Below are 19018 nucleotides of genomic sequence, written 5' to 3' on the forward strand. Positions count from 1 at the left end.
CCTTATGAGGAAAGGCTACAGCGTTTGGGCCTCTTCAGCCTAGAAAAGAGACGCTTGAGGGGGGACATGATTGAGACATACAAAATTATGCAGGGGATGGACAGAGTGGATAGGGAGATGCTCTTTACACTCTCACATAATACCAGAACCAGGGGACATCCACTAAAATTGAGTGTTGGGCGGGTTAGGACAGACAAAAGAAAATATTTCTTTACTCAGCGCGTGGTCGGTCTGTGGAATTCCTTGCCACAGGATGTGGTGCTGGCGTCTAGCCTAGACGCCTTTAAAAGGGGATTGGATGAGTTTCTGGAGGAAAAATCCATTATGGGGTACAAGCCATGATGTGTATGCGCAACCTCCTGATTTTAGGAATGGGTTAAGTCAGAATGCCAGATGTAGGGGAGAGCACCAGGATGAGGTCTCTTGTTATCTGGTGTGCTCCCTGGGGCATTTGGTGGGCTGCTGTGAGATACAGGAAGCTGGACTAGATGGGCCTATGGCCTGATCCAGTGGGGCTGTTCTTATGTTCTTATGTTCTTAATGTAAGTAAATGAAAAGTCATGTGCATTCGGGTAAAAAAATCAAAACTTTATTTTATTTATTTATTTATAGAATTAATATCCCACCTTTCTGTCCCAATAAAGGGCACTCAAGGTGGCTTACAAAAGAAATCATATAAAAACATAAAATATATAAATATGTATAAAAATAAAATTTAAAAACAATAAAACACAATAAAACTTGGAACCCAAAATTAAAATAAATAAATAATAAAAAATAATAATAAGCCATTCCCCCTTGTGTCAGCATTAATCGATGATAAGACCGCACCTGGAGTAATGCTTCCATTTATGTCCAATTGTGGTTTCCACATCTCAAAAAGGATGTAATAGAAATGGAAAAGGTGCAAAAGAGAGCAATTAAGATGATTACTGGGCTGGGGCACCTCCCTTATGAGGAAAGGCTACGGCGTTTAGGGCTTTTCAGTCTAGAAAAGAGGCGCCTGAGGGGGGACATGATTGAGTCATACAAAATTATGCAGGGGATTGAGTGTACAGAGAGACTCTTCCTTCTCACATAACAGAACCAGGGGACATCCACTAAAGTTGAGTGTTGAGAAAGTTAGGGCAGGCAAAAGAAAATACTTCTTTACCTAGTGTATAATTTGCCTGTGGAACTCCTTGCCACAGGAAGTAGTGACAGCATCTTGCCTAGATGCTTTTAAGAGGAGATTGGAAAAATTTCTGGAGGAAAAGTTCATCATGGGTTACATGTCATGATATGTATGTTCAAGCTCCTCATTTTAGAAGTAGGCTACCTCAAAATACCAGATGTCTTGCTCACTGAGGCTCCCTGAAGCATTTGGTGGGCCACTGTGAGATACTGGAAGCTGGACTACATGGGCCTTTGACCTGATCCAGCTGTGCTCTTTTTATCTTCTTCTTCTTCTTCTTCTTCTTCTTCTTCTTCTTCTTGTTATTGTTATTGTTATTGTTATTTAATAACAACAACAGTATTTATATACTACTTTTCAACTAAAAGTTCACAGAGAAAATGGTTTACAGAAAATGTAGAAAATGTAAAAAGTGGTTTACAGAGAAAATGAAATTACTGAAGTGAATAAAATTAAAGCCCACTTTTCCAGTGATCAACTATTCTTGGATCTGTTGAGAATGATGACAATTTTGAATGTTTTCTTCATGCTGGTTCATTGACTATCAAAAGATAACTGAATTATATGCTTTTATGGTCTTTATCACACTCTTATAAAGTTATAACACTGTTATAAACTCAAAAAAGACACAAATACTGTACTCAGTGACAAACTTAGAGAGATCAGATATGAGGTTGCTTTTTTATCAGAACTATTTATGAAGTTCAAGGAAATCAATTTACACTTGAAGGAAATGAGAACAGTTTTACTAAGGTTAAATGTAGTCCCTGCATTCATTTCATAGTTAAGTCTATTCAAGTGCAATATAGGCTTTTGCAAGCTATGCCAATTTCCAAGGCTGTCTGAAGTAGAAGAGAAAGGTGTGATACAAGACAATGATCTGCAAGTTTTCTGTGACCAAGCAAATAAATAGACTCCAGGTTACCAAATGTGATAATTTAAGAGTCCAGCCAAGTGACTTTAAACCAAACATCGGGAAACTGGTATCACTTCATTAAGCCCATCTGTTGCATTAAGAATTTACTGAACAGTATGCAGTGATGATTTATATAGATGAGTTTATGTTTAGCTTTATTTGATGTATAAATTTTGTTTTAAAATGCATTTTGTGACCCAATGGCCAATATCCTGTTGTGTTATGTAACTTGCGTAACCCTATACCCTAGTCTATCCCATATCCCTACCCCGTATCTGAAATAAATAAATAAAAATTTTAAAAAAGAATTTACTGAACAGTGAAGTCATTAGTACATGTAATGAACACCTCAGTTTAAAATGTGGTTTCACTGTCATTTGTAAATGAGTCATTGAGTGACCTGATATTTGGTGCTGGGGTTTCACTAAAGTTCATTGTCCCGCTCATTGCAACCTTTTACATTTTGAGAAATAAAATCCTGTATCCCTTATGCTGATCCTGTATCCCAAAAGTATGTCTTTAGTGATTCTATTCACTAAAGTGATTCTGCCCTCCATGTGAGAGATGGAGCTGCTTGTCAGCCTGTGTGGGAGAACTGGAGGCCAGAAGTGAGACCAAACCACGATGATCCATTCTGAAATGTTGTTGGTTCTCAAAAGAGAGAACCTCTATGATTGTAAACATCTCCTTCAGGGATTTTTATTATTATTATTATTATTATTATTATTATTATTATTATTATTATTATTATTATTATTAACAGTATTTATATACCGCTTTTACAAAGCGGTTTAAACCGCCTTGAATAAAGTCAGAGGAGTAATCCGATGACCAGAAAGGCGGTATATAAATACCTAGTAGTAGTAGTAGTAGTAGTAGTAGTAGTAGTAGTAGTAGTAGTAGTAGTAGTAGTAGTAGTAGTAGTTGTTGTTGTTGTTGTTATTCTCCACCTTAGGTCATTTCTCAGTTGGAAGGTTGGCTTTCTTAATATGCCCCATAGGATGCTTGGTCTGGAATCATGCTACAATTAGAATAGAGCAGCCATTTTCAACCACTGTGCTGTGGCACACTGGTGTGCCATGAATGGTCTGTGGGTATGCTGTGGGAGTTTGGTGGAGGATCAGTTTTTAATAGGGCCATTGGGGGATGTGAGCCCCCAACCAACAGCATGGCATGCTTGTCAATTACCAAAAAAATAATAGTGTGCCTTAACAATTTTAGTACCTTGTCAGTGTGCAGTGAGATGAAAAAGATTGAAAATAATTGGAATGGATCAGTGATTTTCAACCTTTTTCATCTCGCAGCACAGTGGCAAGGCACTAAAATGGTCAAGGCACACCATCAGCTTTTTGACAAGGCACACTGTGCTGTCAGTGGGAGTTCACATCCCCTAATGGTCCTATAGATAAATGACTCTGTTCCAAATTCCCGCAGCACACCTGGGGACCATTCGCGGCACACCAGTGCGCCACGGCACAGTGGTTGAAAATGGCTGGAATAGAGTGTTGTCAATTGCCTTTAATGCCAATCTATTCTGTACATATTTTGCTTTTGGGGGAACTGCTGGTGAATAAGTTCCTCCAGGAAACTACAGGCCAGTCAGCCTAACGTCTGTTCCAGTAAGATGGTGGAAAGTCTCATCAAAGATAAAACCTTAAAACATATAGACAAAGAAGCTTTACAGTTAAAAAACAGATCATGGAGGCAAAAGTATTGCAGACTCCACTCACTGTACTGCTTCTGCAACAGCTTTTGGAGAGAAAAAGAATTGAGAAAAAGATGGATGCAAAAATTGAAGAAATGCTACAAAAACTTTGAAACACTGATGTTGAGTTGAAAAAAGAGAAAAATTATCAGAAGAAAAGCAAAAGAAGAAAGCTTAAGAAACAGAGAAACTGCAAGGAACAGAAATTAAGCCCAAAAAAATGATGTGCAGATGGACGCCAGTGAGAGGAGGATAGAGGAGAATCAAATTGGATTAGACCCACCGGTAAAGGAGATGATCAGAGCAGGAAAAAGTTAAAAGGTTAGAGAATTAGCAGAGGATGTGCAGGTTGATTGTGAAGAATGGGAAGTGGGCATGAGCAAGAGATACAGAGGAAATTAAAAAATGAACATTTAAGAAGTTGGGAAGGGGAGAGGTACATTTGAATCCTGTATGGAGTTGGTTAAAGCATATGAGTAACTAGGTAAAACATCTGATGTGGGATACAATAATGGAATAAGAAAAAATTAATTGACAAAAAGGTTGGAATTAATTATTAAATGCATATTTCAAAGATTAGTGTTGCTTTTACTTAATATGACTAAGTAAATTATTAGTCTGTGGAACTCCTTGCCACAGGATGTGGTGATGGCGTCTGGCGTAATGCCAGTTTGGACACATTAAAAGGGGGTTGGACAAATTTCTGGAGGAGAAATCCATCATGGGTTACAAGCCATGATCTTTATGTGCAACCTCCTGATTTTAGAAATGGGCTATATCAGAATGCCAGATGCAAGGGAGGGCACCAGGATGAGGTCTCTTGTCATAAGAACATAAGAACAGCCCCACTGGATCAGACCATAGGCCCATCTAATCCAGCTTCCTGTATCTCACAGCCGCCCACCAAATGCCCCAGGGAGCACACCAGACAACAAGAGACCTCATCCTGGTGCCCTCCCTTGCATCTGGCATTCTAGTGTCTAGTGTGCTCTTGTCTTGAGTGCTCCCTGGGGCATTTGGTGGCTCACAGGGTGATCAGTGACTGATCCTGGGCAAGTCATTCTCTCTAAGTCAGATCTCCCTTGCAAAGTTTTTGAGAGAAAGACATATGCTGAGTGGCTTTTCTGAATGGCAGATACATTTTTATACTTACTGGAATCTTTTAAACTGTGCTTTTCCTCACCATCACTGTAATAAGTTATTTGGACAACATGTTGGGATAGTTATATTTAAAACAAAGGAAATAACTGGCTTTTGCTTTAGGCAAAGCTAGACCAATATGACACTGGAGTAACCCATTACTGGTTGGAGAAGCCTATTCCAAGATTTTGCTTGGAAAGATTTATCTTGAATATATGCTGAAGATGAGTTTTGCACTCCCCCTCACCTGTGTGCCTGCTGCAATCAGCTTGAGAGTGGTGGGCCGATGCTTCTTGGCCTCCTCAGGGGTGAGTGAAGGTTTAGAAGGGGAAGGTAGCATTTCTTCTAGCTCATTCCCTTCCTCTTCCTCCTCTTCTTCCTCCTCCTCTTCATTGTCATCAATCATCTCAAACTCCTGGAAATCATCCTGGAAGGTGCAAATGGGGTGGGACTTCTCACATCTTTCTAGCACCAGGTAGTCCTGGAAGACAACGCATGGGAATAACAGACTTGCTACCCCTCTCCATAATTTATAGAATTTATAGGCAATTTACACACCATTAAATATAAAATTCACAAAGTGGTTTAGAATACATATTAAACAATAATGTCAAAAAAACATCATGAACTCAGTACCATGAAAATAGAAAACAATATAAAAACAAATTGGAAAGACCTGGAATTAAAAAAAAAAATCCAACTTTTTTCAAAAATGGCCAAATTTTCCTGTGGAAATGGCCAAATTTGATCTCCTGATCAAATGGCCAAAAATTCCAGAATTCTGATGCTTCACACAGGTTTGATTCACACAGGTCCTTGACTAGCCTCTGACCAGTCCTACCACTGACATGGCTACAACTCTGAAGAACACGTTGTGAAGTTAAGAAAACCAGCTCTGTCCTGACTCTTCAGCTTCCTCAGACTTACATGAGAACATCCCAAGCAACCGTGTACAGGCATGTCCTTGTAGTCACAGAGGTTCCATTCCAGAATCCCCGCAGATAGCTGAATCCGTGAATATGAGAGCCCCCATCAGAGTCCAGGGGAGCTGTGCTCCATTCACCTCTGGAGGGTGATCTGAACCATGCAGAGGCCAGTAGCCTCTGTAAGCTTCAGAATGTCAGAGTTTAAAAAAACAACTTCCAGTTTTATCATAAATCCAGAAGTGACTTTTGATTGCTGTATAAGGCATTCTGAAGCCCCTCTGGGGCTTCCCAAGGCCTCAGAATGCCTTATAAGACAATGAAAACATCACTTCCAGTTTTACGATAAAACTGGGTCACTTTTTTTTGTTGTTCTGAGGCCTGTAGAGGCTTCGGGCAGATACATGCAGCCCCAGCAAGGCTCAGAAATCCTCTGGGTGGTCCCCTCATCCCTGGACAGGGTACATGGAGGAGGGGAGCATGCCGGATTCTGCAGATCCTATCTACAGATATCTGAAACTGCTTATATAACTGATCCGTGAATGTGGGAGATCCCCTTTACAAACTAGCTCAGAATTGTCTGTGCTGAGTGGCAGGTAAGATCCAGAATTCCAGGTGGGAATATTTTTCTAACCCTCTCTGGATAATCTGGGAATATTCTGGATATTTTCTGGGGGAAAGTAGATATGAGCTGAGGGGCATCTAGTTCGGGACTTCTCATCTCTATGGAATGAGGATGGGAAGGTTAGAGAACAACAAGGCAGGGACAAAGTAGGAGTAGGAATTGGGAGCAGAAACATGATGGGATGTGATAGCCCATCCAGCAAAATGAGAGACTGCAAAGATAAAAGAGAGAGTAAGCAGCCCATCTTGGGGGACTTCATATACAAGCACTTTTATGCTAATGCCCAAAGTCTCCAAGCAAATATGGGAAAGCTGGAATGTCTGGTGACAAGGGAAAACATTGACATAGTGGGCATAACAGAAACATGGTAGAATGCAGAGAACCAGTGGGACACCACAATCCCAGGCTATAAACTCTATAGGAGTGACACAGAAGGGCGTGCTGGTGGTGGGGTAGTCATTTATATTAAAGAAGGGGTGGAATCCAATAAAGTAGAGATTGAAGGCAGGTTCGACTTCACCATAGAATCACTGTGGGTTAAATTACCAGGTTTGAGAAGCAATATAATATGGGGGCATGCTGTTGTCCCCTGGACCAGAAACCAGAAGGGGACCTTGAAATGAGGAAACAAATCAGGGAGGAGTCAAGAAGGGACAGGGTTGTAATCATGGGGGACTTCAATTATCCTCACATCAACTGGGTCAATTTGTGTTCTGGTCACGAAAAGGAGACCAGATTTCTTGACATGTTAAATGACTGTGCCTTAGAGCAGCTAGTCATGGAGCTCACCAGAGGATAGATGACTCTGGATTTAATATTGTGTGGCACTCAGGACCGGGTTAGAGATGTCAATGTTACTGAGCCATTGGGTTGTTACTGAGCCAATTGGGTTGTAATGTTACTGAGCCATTGGGTTGTTACTGTACAGGGTTGTAATCATGGGGGACTTCAATTATCCTCACATCAACTGGGTCAACTTGTGTTCTGGTCACGAAAAGGAGACCAGATTTCTTGACATGTTAAATGACTGTGCCTTAGAGCAGCTAGTCATGGAGCTCACCAGAGGATAGATGACTCTGGATTTAATATTGTGTGGCACTCAGGACCGGGTTAGAGATGTCAATGTTACTGAGCCATTGGGGAACAGTGACAATGCTGCAATTAGTTTCACCTTGCATGGAGGGGGAAGAGTGCCAAATAAATCTAACACAAAAACCCTTGACTTCTGAAGGGCGGACTTCCCTCAAATGAGGAGGCCACTTAGGAAGAAGTTGAAAGGGAAGCGAAAGAGGGTTCAATTTCTGCAGAGTGTGTGGAAGCTGTTTAAAACAATAATAGAGGTCCGGCAGAAGTGTATACCACAAAGGAAGAAGGGTTCAACTAAGTTCAGAAGGGTGCCACCATGGCTAACAAACAAAATTATAGAGGAAATAAAGGGCAAGGAAGCTTCCTTCCGTAAATGGAAGTCTTGCCCTAATGAGGAGAATAAAAAGGAACATAAACTTTGGCAAAAGAAATGTAAGAAGGTGATACGGGAGGCCAAGAGAGACTATGAGGAACGCATGGCCAGCAACTTTAAGGGGAATAATAAAAGCTTCTTCAAATATGTTAGAAGCAGGAAACCCGCCAGAGAAGTGGCTGGACCTCTGGATGGTAAGGAAGGGAAAGGGAGATAAAAGGAAGAGATGGCAGAGAAATTAAATGAGTTCTTTATATCTGTCTTCATGACAGAAGACATTGGACAGATACCACTGCCTGAACATCCCCTCTTGATCAAGGATTTAAGTCAGATAGAGGTGAAAAGAGATTTCAGACATAATTGATAAATTAAAGATCAATAAGTCACCAGGCCCAGATGGCATCCAGCCAAGAGTTATAAAGGAACTGAAGAATGAAGTTGCTGATCTCTTGACTAAAATATGCAACATGTCCTTCAAAACGCCATGGTGCCAGAGGATTAGAGGGTTACAAATGTCACACTGATCTTTAAAAAGGGAAGGAGAGGGGACTCGGGAAACTATAGGCCGGTTGGCCTAACATCTGCTCCAGATGAGATGGTGGAATGCCTCATCAAAGATAAAATCGTAAAACACATAGACGAACAAGCCTTGCTGAGGGAGAATCAGCATGGATTCTGTAAAGATAAGCCTTTACACGAACCTTTTAGAATTAATTGAAAAGGTCAACAGGCTTGTGGATGTGGGAGAACCAATGGATATTATATATCTGACTTTCAGAAGGCATTCAACACAGTCCCTCACCAAAGGCTGCTGAGAAAACCCCTCAGAGGGAAGGTCCTCTCCTGAATTAGGAACTGGTTGAGGTCCAGGAAACAGAGAGTGGGTGTCAATGGGCAATTTTCACAATGGAGAGAGGTGGAAAGTGGTGTGCCCCAAGGATCTGTCCTGGGACCGGTGCTTTTCAACCTCTTCATAAATGACCTGGAGACAGGGTTGAGCAGCGAGGTGGCTAAGTTTGCAGACAACACCAAACTTTTCCAAGTGGTGAAGACCAGAAGTGATTGTGAGGAGCTCCAGAAGGATCTCTCCAAACTAGGAGACTGGGCAGCAAAATGGCAGATAAGGAAAGGCTACAGCATTTGAGGCTTTTTCATCTAGAAAGAAGAAATCAATTGGAGGAGGGTCATAATTGACAGCACAATCCTAGGTTTGTCTACTCAGAAGTAAGTCCTTTTATGTTCAACATGGCTTATTCCCAAGAATGTGCATATAGAATTGTAGCTGGAGACAAAGAAAATTATGTAAGGGATAGATAAGATTGCCTGAGCAGTGGAGGGAGGAGTGAGTGGAGAGGGAACAGCCTCCACTCAGTAAAACAGCTGGGAGAGAAGGCTGCAGCAGGCCAAGGAGAAGGAGTGGAACACCTGTGGGCCAGCTGCTGGACTCCAACTGCCTTTTCTCCTCCTTCTCTTCCCCACATCTTCAGATACATCAGCCTCTGGCATGCCAGAGGCACGAGCCAAAGGGGAAGAGCTGAAGGGCAAGAGTCAAAGGGCTTTTTGCCCTTGGCTCTTCACCAGTGGATCAAGACAGTGGATCAGGAGACTGTATGAGTCTTTGCTGTGGCCACTGTTGCTGAGTGGCTCATCATCTTGGATCCCTGATCACCAGCTCTATACCCTTTTATGCAGTGCCTTGCTATTTGTTTTGATTGGACTTCTGGAAGGGGCTAGGAGGCACTGTGTCAGTATTAGTGTTTGTGTCAGAATGAATGCAGGATTGTGAGTGGGTGGTTGAGGAGGTGTATTGTGAGTTTTGGTTGTGATTCAGGAGTGTTACCTTTGGTCTTGGATCAAGGATCCCAAGGAGAAGTTGGTGTCCTCTGGCTCCATGAGAGGAGGACAGGGGTCATGAGAGTTCAGTGAGAGGGGATGTTGTATGTAGTAATAATTTTACAGTGAAGTGTGAGTGACTGATTGCCGAGTGGAGTGTGTGGTCAAGGTTGTGTGGTTTGTGGGTCAACCCTGCCAAAGGGCAATATGTTTGACATCTTGAGGGAGTTGGGGGGTAGGAGTGCAGTCACCATTAATAGAGTGGTGGGTTACAGAAGATATGGCGGTGAGAGTCGGGAAGGCCGTTCCAGGAGAACGAGGGTCTGTCATAGACAGACTGTCCCTCTTTCTCACCCTTCCCCCATCCCTCTGTCCCTTGGCACTCTGGGCAATGATCCCCTGTGTCTGAAACTGCTGCTTTTGAATGCTAGGTCAGTGAATAATAAGGCTTGACTCATCCAGGATTTAATCCTGGATGAGGGCACTGACCTGGCATGTATCAGGGAAACCTGGCTGGATGAGATGGGAGGTGTAGGCCTAACCCAGATCTGTCCCCCAGGTTTTCGGGTACTGCAGCAGCCACAACTACAGGGACGAGGAGGTGAAGTTGCAATGGTCTATCACAGGGGTCTCCAAACCCCAGCCCGGGGGCCAGATGCATCTATCCGGCCCGCAACCAGCCTCTTGTTCCTTAAAAGCCTCTGGCCCACTTGACTGAACATGACCAGAGCTGTGCTCTGATAGTATCTGGAGGGTGTTCTAAGGGCAGGAGAGGTTGAGTAAACGAGCCCATTCATTCATTTATTCATTCATCAAAGTTCCATCTCTAATTTATTTATTTAAATTTTATATTTAAGTTTTTTTTCCGGCCCTCAGCACTGTGCCAGATATTTCATGCAGCCCTCTGGTCAAAATGTTTGGAGACCCCTGGTCTATCATGATACCATCCATCTTACCAGGTACCCTGTCCAGCCGTCCATGTGGTTTGAGTGCCTTCATGTCATGTTGGAGGGGTAAGACAGAATAGGGATTCTGTTGGTGTACTGTTTGCCGTGCTGCTCAACAGTCTCCCTGCCTGAGCTGACTGAAGTGATCTTGAGCGTGGTGTTGGAGTGCCCTCAACTTTTAGTGCTGGGGGACTTCAACATCCATGCCGAGGCCCCCAGGTCGATTGCGGCTCAGGACTTCATGGCTGCCATGGCAACCTCAAAACGGCCACGGTGCCAGAAGATTGGAGGATAGCAAATGTCACGCCTATTTTTAAAAAGGGAAAGAGGGGGGACCCGGGAAACTATAGGCCGGTCAGCCTAACATCCATACCGGGTAAGATGGTGGAATGCCTCATCAAAGATAGGATCTCAAAACACATAGACGAACAGGCCTTGCTGAGGGAGAGTCAGCATGGCTTCTGTAAGGGTAAGTCTTGCCTCACAAACCTTATAGAATTCTTTGAAAAGGTCAACAGGCATGTGGATGCGGGAGAACCCGTGGACATTATATATCTGGACTTTCAGAAGGCGTTTGACACGGTCCCTCACCAAAGGCTACTGAAAAAAACTCCACAGTCAGGGAATTAGAGGACAGGTCCTCTCGTGGATTGAGAACTGGTTGGAGGCCAGGAAGCAGAGAGTGGGTGTCAATGCTGATGACACCCAGCTCTTTCTCTCCTTTCCTCCTGATTTCAAGGAGGCAGTCAAAGCTCTGGACCACTGGCTGGAGGCTGTTAGGAGCTAGATGTGGGCAAACAAGCTGAAATTGAATCCTGATAAGACAGAGGTTCTCTTCGTCCAGAAGTCTAAGACCCGGGTATTAGACGATTATCCTGTTCTAAATGGGGTTGCACTCCCTCTGAAGGAGCAGCTCCACAGCTTGGGGATGATCCTGGATCCGCAGCTGCTCCTGGATTCCCAGGTGGTGGCTGTGGCCAGGGGAGCCTTTACTCAGCTTTGGCTGATTTGCCAGCTGCGACCATACCTGAGTCACTCAGACCTAGCCACGGTGACCCAAGCCCTAGTGACATCCAGATTAGACTACTGCAATTCACTTTACATGGGCTGCCTCTGAAAACGGTCCGGAAACTGCAATTAGTGCAAATGTGGCTGCCCAGTGATTGCTGGGGCTTGTCGGTTTGACTCAGTCGGACCACTGCTTCAGCAGCTACACTGACTGCCATTTCGTTTCTGGGTTGAATTCAAAGTGCTAGTTTGGGCATTTAAAGCCCTACGTGGCTCAGGTCCAGGGTATTTGAGGGACTGCCTCCTTCCATACAATCCGACCCATCCTCTCAGGTCATCAGAGGGGGCCCTTCTGAATGTGCTGTCACCAGTGGAGGTGAAGGGGATGGCGGCAAGAAAGAGGGCCTTCATGGTGGTGGCTCCCTATTTGTGGCACTCCCTTCCCCTAGAGTTGAGAAGAGCTCCCTCTCTAGAGTCCTTTCGGTGGGGGCTTAAGAGTTTTTTATTTACACAAACCTTTTAATGTTGACACAAGGGGGCATGGCCTTTTCTTCTTTTGGGGGGGGAACCTTGTTTTGTTTGTGTTTATTGTTTTTAAATGTTTGATTTTTATACTTATTTATATTTTTCATGGTTTTCATATTTTATTTGTTAGCTGCCTTGAATGCTCCTTTCTGGAGTGGAAAGGTGGGATATAAATTCTACTACTACTAATAATAATAATATAAGTTGAGACTAATTATTCACATGGGTTACATAAGAACATAAGAACAGCCCCACTGGATCAGGCCATAGGCCCATCTAGTCCAGCTTCCTGTATCTCACAGCGGCCCACCAAATGCCCCAGGGAGCACACCAGACAACAAGAAGACCTGCAAGGCCTCCTGGGAATTGTAGTTAAGAATATAAGAACAGCCCCACTGGATCAGGCCATAGGCCCATCTAGTCCAGCTTCCTGTATCTCACAGCGGCCCACCAAATGCCCCAGGGAGCACACCAGATAACAAAAGACCTCATTCTGGTGGCCTCCCTTGCATCTGGCATTGTGACATAGCCCATTTCTAAAATCAGGAGATTGAACGTACACATCGTGGCTTGTACCCCGTAATGGATTTTTCCTCCAGAAACTTGTCCAATCCCCTTTTAAACGTGTCCAGGCCAGAGGCTGTCACCACATTCTGTGGCAAGGAGTTCCACAGACCAACCACACACTGATTAAAGAAATATTTTCTCTTGTCTGTCCTAACTCTCCCAACACTCAATTTTAGTGGATGTCCCCTGGTTCTGGTGTTATGTGAGAGTGTAAAGAGCATCTCCCTATCCACTCTGTCCATCCCCTGCATAATTTTGTATGTCTCAATCATGCCCCCCTCAGGTGTCTCTTTTCTAGGCTGAAGAGTGTTCCATTCCAAGCACTCAGGTGGATGGCAAAAAAATGCACTATAAATAACAAAGTTTCTTTGCTCCATTGATTTAAAAACAGCCTTGCTGACCTTTGTGATGCAAGATAAGAGTCATTAACAAGACAATCCATCAATCAGTCCTCCTCCAAGAGCTTACAAAGAACTGAGAGCTTACACTCAGTCCCTCCCTTCACCAATGCAAAAGGATCACTTTTCTTTCACATGTTCAGGGGGAAGGGAGGGATCGCCTGAAGAGAGGAGGATTGATGGATTGTCAGCTAGCTGCCCTCTGCCCTCTCTCAACAGGCTATTGTTACTGTTCAGTTTTTTAAACTGATTTTAAAGGGGTGCATTTTTCCCCCTCTCCAGGGATCAGCACATTCCTTCTCATTTGCAATGGCCATTTGTGTTGAGTCAAATCTGTGTATAAAAAATCCATGTATAAATAGACTGGACCTGTAATAGATTGATACAGGCATGCCCTTTTCCTTCTCACACAACACCAGAACCAAGGGACAAACACTAAAATTGAGCATGGGAGATTTGGAAGAGACAAAAGATAATATTTCTTTACCTAGCATGTAATTAGTCTGTGGAACTCTTTGCCACATGATGTGGTGAATGCACCTGAAGACTTAGATGCCTTTAAAAGGGATATGGACAGATTGATGGAGGCAGTAGCGTACAAAGGTCATTTGGCACCCGGGGTCCATAAACTTTTGACATCCCCTACAAATAGGAATCCAGTTCTACCTGCCCAGCAAACCTTTGCCATGGATATCAAAGTTAAACCTGGAGCCTAGGTCTACCCACCTGGAAGATGCAGCTTCAGAGGGCAGTCAGAATGAGAGTCAAAGTCTACCCAGTAGGTAGCTCTAGGTTCCAACTCCAGGTAGGAGCCAAGGTCTACCCACCCAGCAAACCTCAACCACAGAGATTGAAGTTCAACCAGAAGCCCAGGTCTACCTGCCTGGTCGACCTGGGCTCTGAAGTTAAGATGGTGCTCAAGCCCGTCCCTGTGACATACTGTCCCTGCATCTGGAGGTTCAATGTAGCTATCGTGGTTAATAAGGTTAACATGGTTAGACTATAGTCCACCACAAATGTTTAGACTCCACTTTAAAAGTCATCTAAACCAGTGTACAACATCCAACCTTCCCACCAATGACATCACTGGGGTTGGTGTCACCTGCTCTGATGTCACCCCCATTAACTTTATTTATTTCACTATAGAGCAGTACAAGTTGCCCAACCAATCAGTAACCAACAGAAAAAAGTGGCCAACACTATGACACTCACACAACTGAACAGAAGTTCTTGTATTAACTCTGATACAGGTAAAAGGGAGTTGACTCATAATAACATCTTCTTGGTTCATTGCTGTGTCATCATAACACCTCATTAGCTCTCAGACTCATTGGTCAGTTTTGAGGTCAGTCCAATGCATTCATATACAACTGAATACGAGTCCTAATATTAGCTCTGATACATTGAAGTGAATGCAAACTCATACTAACACTTTAATGCTTTCATGCTATGTCTCTCCACTCACTCTCAGAAAAATCATTCTTATTAGTCATGTTTGAATTAACGGAATCTTATTTTTGTTATACAAGTCAGTTATGTTTGTCTTTACTATTATTTGGCTATAACTTTGAATATAATACATATAATCCAATATGATTTTTATTATATTCTTCATTAAATTATCTTTTAAATAATATAAAACTGTATATTTTTCTTCATAAATACAAAGGTTTCCAAAATTTTGGCCACTAGTAGTGTAACCTCCCCTTCGAGGATGTCACAGAGGATGGCCTGTCCTCTACCCTCACTAACTACACCACTGCTGGCTGTAGATAAAACCAAACAAATCTGTGATAAAGAATGTCACATTATGAAGATAATATTTTCAACAGTCTGTTAGGTAGCACTCAGATGCACCCTGCTGATGAAAGCCCAGACATGCTGGGCAGACCACCGCATCCCTAAACAGCTCTTCTATGGTGAGCTGTCTCAAGGAAAGCGATCGCACGGGGGACAAAAGAAGCAATATAAAGACACACTGAAAGCCTCTCTCAAGTCCCTGGATATTGACACCACCAGTTGGGAAATCCTGGCACAAGACTGATCGACATGGCGCACGCTGATCCACCAAGGCTGCCAGACATCTGAAGCCAGAAGGACAACCATAGCACAAGAGAAGCGAGTACTCTGTAAAGCCAGAGCTGCAAATGCTGCAACAGTGGTGCCTACACATGTCTGCCCAACATGTGGCAGAACATTCCGTGCCCGTATTGGCCTTATCAGTCACCTGCAGACACACCGTGGACAGTCCACAACCTGTTAGATGTCAAGGTCTTCTTCAAAAACGATGGACAAACATCATCACTTAGATTCAAAATCCCCAGAAAAATAACTCATCTCTATAGCTTTGCTCGCTGCTGTATAGCTGTGCCCTTTATGACTTTCTTTAAAATAAACATATCATTTTCCTTGCACTATGTTCTCAGAGAAGTATCAGTTGTGTCCCACTGGCTTAGATACATAGGCTAAGGCAAGGGGAAGGGTCCCATTCATCATTTTGTCCTATCCTGGTTTCAGTTTGTGTTTGGTAGTCCCTTCTTCCCAGAGACTTCTGGGTTAAAACTTGGTAACCATTTCTGCTCACTCTGGCTGCTTCTTTGTCCTGCTCTACAGTGCTCTGAGCTGCCAAGTGTTGACCTGAAGGGATGGTGTGAGGGGAGAAGCCCTGACAAAATGCTAATTCTTGACTCAGCAGACAGCTCATGTTGACTCAGGAGTATCTTTCAGGTGGCTGCCATCTGCCAGGTCAGTTGAAGTTGGCTCAGCAGCCCCCTGACAAAAGTTGAACAGAGACAACCAGAGCCAACCAGCAGGTCTCCACTTCCACAGAAGGCCAGTTTCACAGATTGCGTGCTCCCCCTCCCCAGAGAGATTGCCTTCATTAAAATCCCCTTATCCATTAAAACCACTGGGGTTGCTGAGACACACCTACATGCAGGGATGGGAGCTCAAATCATGTGACTCAGACTCAAGTCACAAAAATGCATTTTTCGGTGTCTCATTGACTTATGAGTCACATGCATGCAAGACTGAAAAACAATCAAATCAGGGGGCCCCTGACTTGGCTCTCATCCCTACATATGCTGACTTGAGTCTGCCGGACTCTGCCTGGGTGTGCTTGCTTACTTATTTCAAGTAAATAAAAGATCTTGTGTAAAAGATCTTGTGCTGCCATCATTCAGACAGGCAAGAAGCAGGAAGTTCCGGCCATAATGCAAGGAACTTCCTGTTTGCTTTTGCAATAAATGGGGGGAGGCAGGAGCAGACTTTTGGCTCATCTGTGATAGGAAGAAAGGAACGGATGATCATTGGACGCAGGAGGAAGATCTAAGGGCGTTCTTGCCTTACAATTGGCTGCAGAAGCCCAAGGAGGGGGAGGAGGTTCTTTCCTTGAATGAATGAGGAAAGAAGTCAGGGGAAGGTGGTTCCTAGTCATTCCAGGGAAATTCATGGCATGGCTCTACCAGGCTTATTGAATGACCAACTGCAGTGGGTCTATTTTTGAGTAGAGCTGCCAAGGTTTGGGTTGTTCTGGTAAGCCTTGCAACTGCTGCGTGTGACCCTCACACAAACCACAGCACACACAAACTGAAACCAGGATAGGACAAAATGATGAATGGGACCCTTCCCCTTGCCTTAGCCCATGTATCTAAGCCACTTCAGTCCCATCTCTTGCAGTCCCTCCCACCCTCTCCAGCTCTGTTTACAGATGAGTAGAGACATCAGGAGACTCCCCAACCCCCCTTACAAAGAGAAAGAGAGAGAGGGAGAACCAGGGCTTTTTAAAGGGGGGAGTGACTTGACTTGAGTCCTTTAAAGTTGCAAAAGGGTGACTCAGAGACTTGGAAAGTGCCTCCATTATGACTTTTTCAAGTCAAGTTGTGGGGGTGGGGACTCTAGATTTCATTGAGTCAAACCACACTGGATTTTTCCATCTCTGCCTACATGTCCCTACTTTCTTAGTATTTTGAAAGCCTGGCATGCAGATTTTTCCATCTTTTTATCTCCATGCATGGGAACACCTATCCACAAGTTCTGCATGTCCAGTTGCTCTTGAAGGCCCAGAAGCAGAGCCAGGAGGACAAGGTGGCCTCAACACTGGGGGGTTAGAAACTAGGGAAAGAAAATTCTGGTCACAGGTTTTAGAATTGGTATTAATCACAAATTACTGCCTTGTAGTTTTTGTGAACCAGTGTGATCTGTGAGTGACAGATTGAGTCCTGGTTTCTGCAGTTTCCTCACCTCTGCCAGGATTGTTTATGTTGCCATAGGCAAAACACATGCTGGGTTCAGTTTTCCATCTGTAGAATGGGGATTATGGTATTCTACCTCAGTCTCATGGTTGCTGTATGCATGAACAGGCATAGCTACTTAGCCATGTATTTTTCAAAGTAAAAACTAAGTCAGCTGCCTTGATACAATAGGTGGCAAGCCTCGATGTTCCCATAACAATAATATGACAATGAAGTGGCTCCAGTGCCACAGCTGCAGGGGTGTAATGAATGGGGAGAATGGGACTCCCATAGAGATGGTGCCCAGCTGCTTTTCTTGGGGTTACTGTGCTGAGGAAGACACCTGGTCTTCCTCTGTCTGGTGCCTGGCTCTTTGGGTCCACCATGAACTTATCTTGCCTCTCATAAGAACAGCCCCACTGGATCAGGCCATAGGCCCATCTAGTCCAGCTTCCTGTATCTCACAGCGGCCCACCAAATGCCTCAGGGAGCACACCAGATAACAAGAGACCTCATCCTGGTGCCCTCCCTTGCATCTGGCATTCTGATATAGCCCATTTCTAAAATCAGGAGGCTGCGCATACACATCATGGCTTGTAACCCGTGATGGATTTTTCCTCCAGAAATTTGTCCAATTGCCTTTTTAAAGGCATCCAGGCCAGATGCCATCAACACATCCTGTGGCATCCTCTCACCTTCTCATAGTGGTCCGAGTCATAGTTCAGGCCAATGCCGCAGTCATCAGTGATTTCAGACAAATCCTCATCGTCAAACTCTTCCAAGCTGATATCTTGAGGGGGCCTGGAGCAAAGAGAACAGAACAGAGAGAGAGAGAGAGAGAGAGAGAGAGAGAGAGAGAGAGAGAGAGAGAGAGAGAGAGAGAGAGAGGGAGGGAGGGAGGGAGGGAGGGAGGGAGGGAGAGAGAGGTTAGAGTTAGTGAGGCTGAAGGGAGTGAGTAAGAGAGGGAGGACACTCCACCTTCTAAGAAAGTGGTGTCAAACGCATTTCATTCAGCAGGCCTAATTGAACTCATGGCAGCTGTTGAGGGCTGGTGTTATACATCATGAAATGGAACCTCCACATACAGCTGCAGTATACTTCAGAATATACTGGGTTTCAATAAGAAGTCACCAACATGCCTTGTTTGTTAGCTCCCATGTCTAGCCCACATCCAGCCCAGAACACATTTTGACCAGTCTACTGAGCCTGTGGCACAATTACATAAACCCTCTCCAGTCCTCATTCTATTCTACCATATCCCACCCACCACCATGCACTTCCCTGCTCCTGCTGGAGGAAGCAACTGCTGCTGCAGGGTCACTCTTACTGAGACAGCATGCACAAGAAGCCCAGCTGCTACAAATATTTTTCTCCTATTGCAAAAATTATAAGAGTTATGCACAAAATACATATATTATTTTCTAAAATTGACCTGCTCCAGTTCACCATAATAATAAGACTGAGGGATGCAACCCTGGCAGCTGAACATTTGTGGACCCCTGCTTTAGAGCCATTTGTTTGGTTGGAAACAGAGGTCTGGACCACAAATAGTCTGACCTAGCTATA

General features: G+C 43.9%; 1 protein-coding gene across 1 annotated transcript in view; it reads right to left on the bottom strand.

Annotated features, from left to right (window-relative positions):
* Positions 1-19018, bottom strand: part of MAPK8IP2 (mitogen-activated protein kinase 8 interacting protein 2) — a 114750-nt gene that overhangs the window by 63654 nt on the left and 32078 nt on the right. Inside the window, exons 2-3 of the mRNA XM_066634514.1 lie at positions 18148-18253; positions 5183-5416 (exon numbers count right to left, since the gene is read on the bottom strand). Of these exons, the coding sequence (XP_066490611.1) occupies positions 5183-5416; positions 18148-18253 (340 nt within the window). The remainder of the gene's footprint in view (positions 1-5182; positions 5417-18147; positions 18254-19018) is intronic.

This window comes from Tiliqua scincoides, chromosome 7, assembly GCF_035046505.1.
Source record: "Tiliqua scincoides isolate rTilSci1 chromosome 7, rTilSci1.hap2, whole genome shotgun sequence".
NCBI lineage: Eukaryota > Metazoa > Chordata > Lepidosauria > Squamata > Scincidae > Tiliqua > Tiliqua scincoides.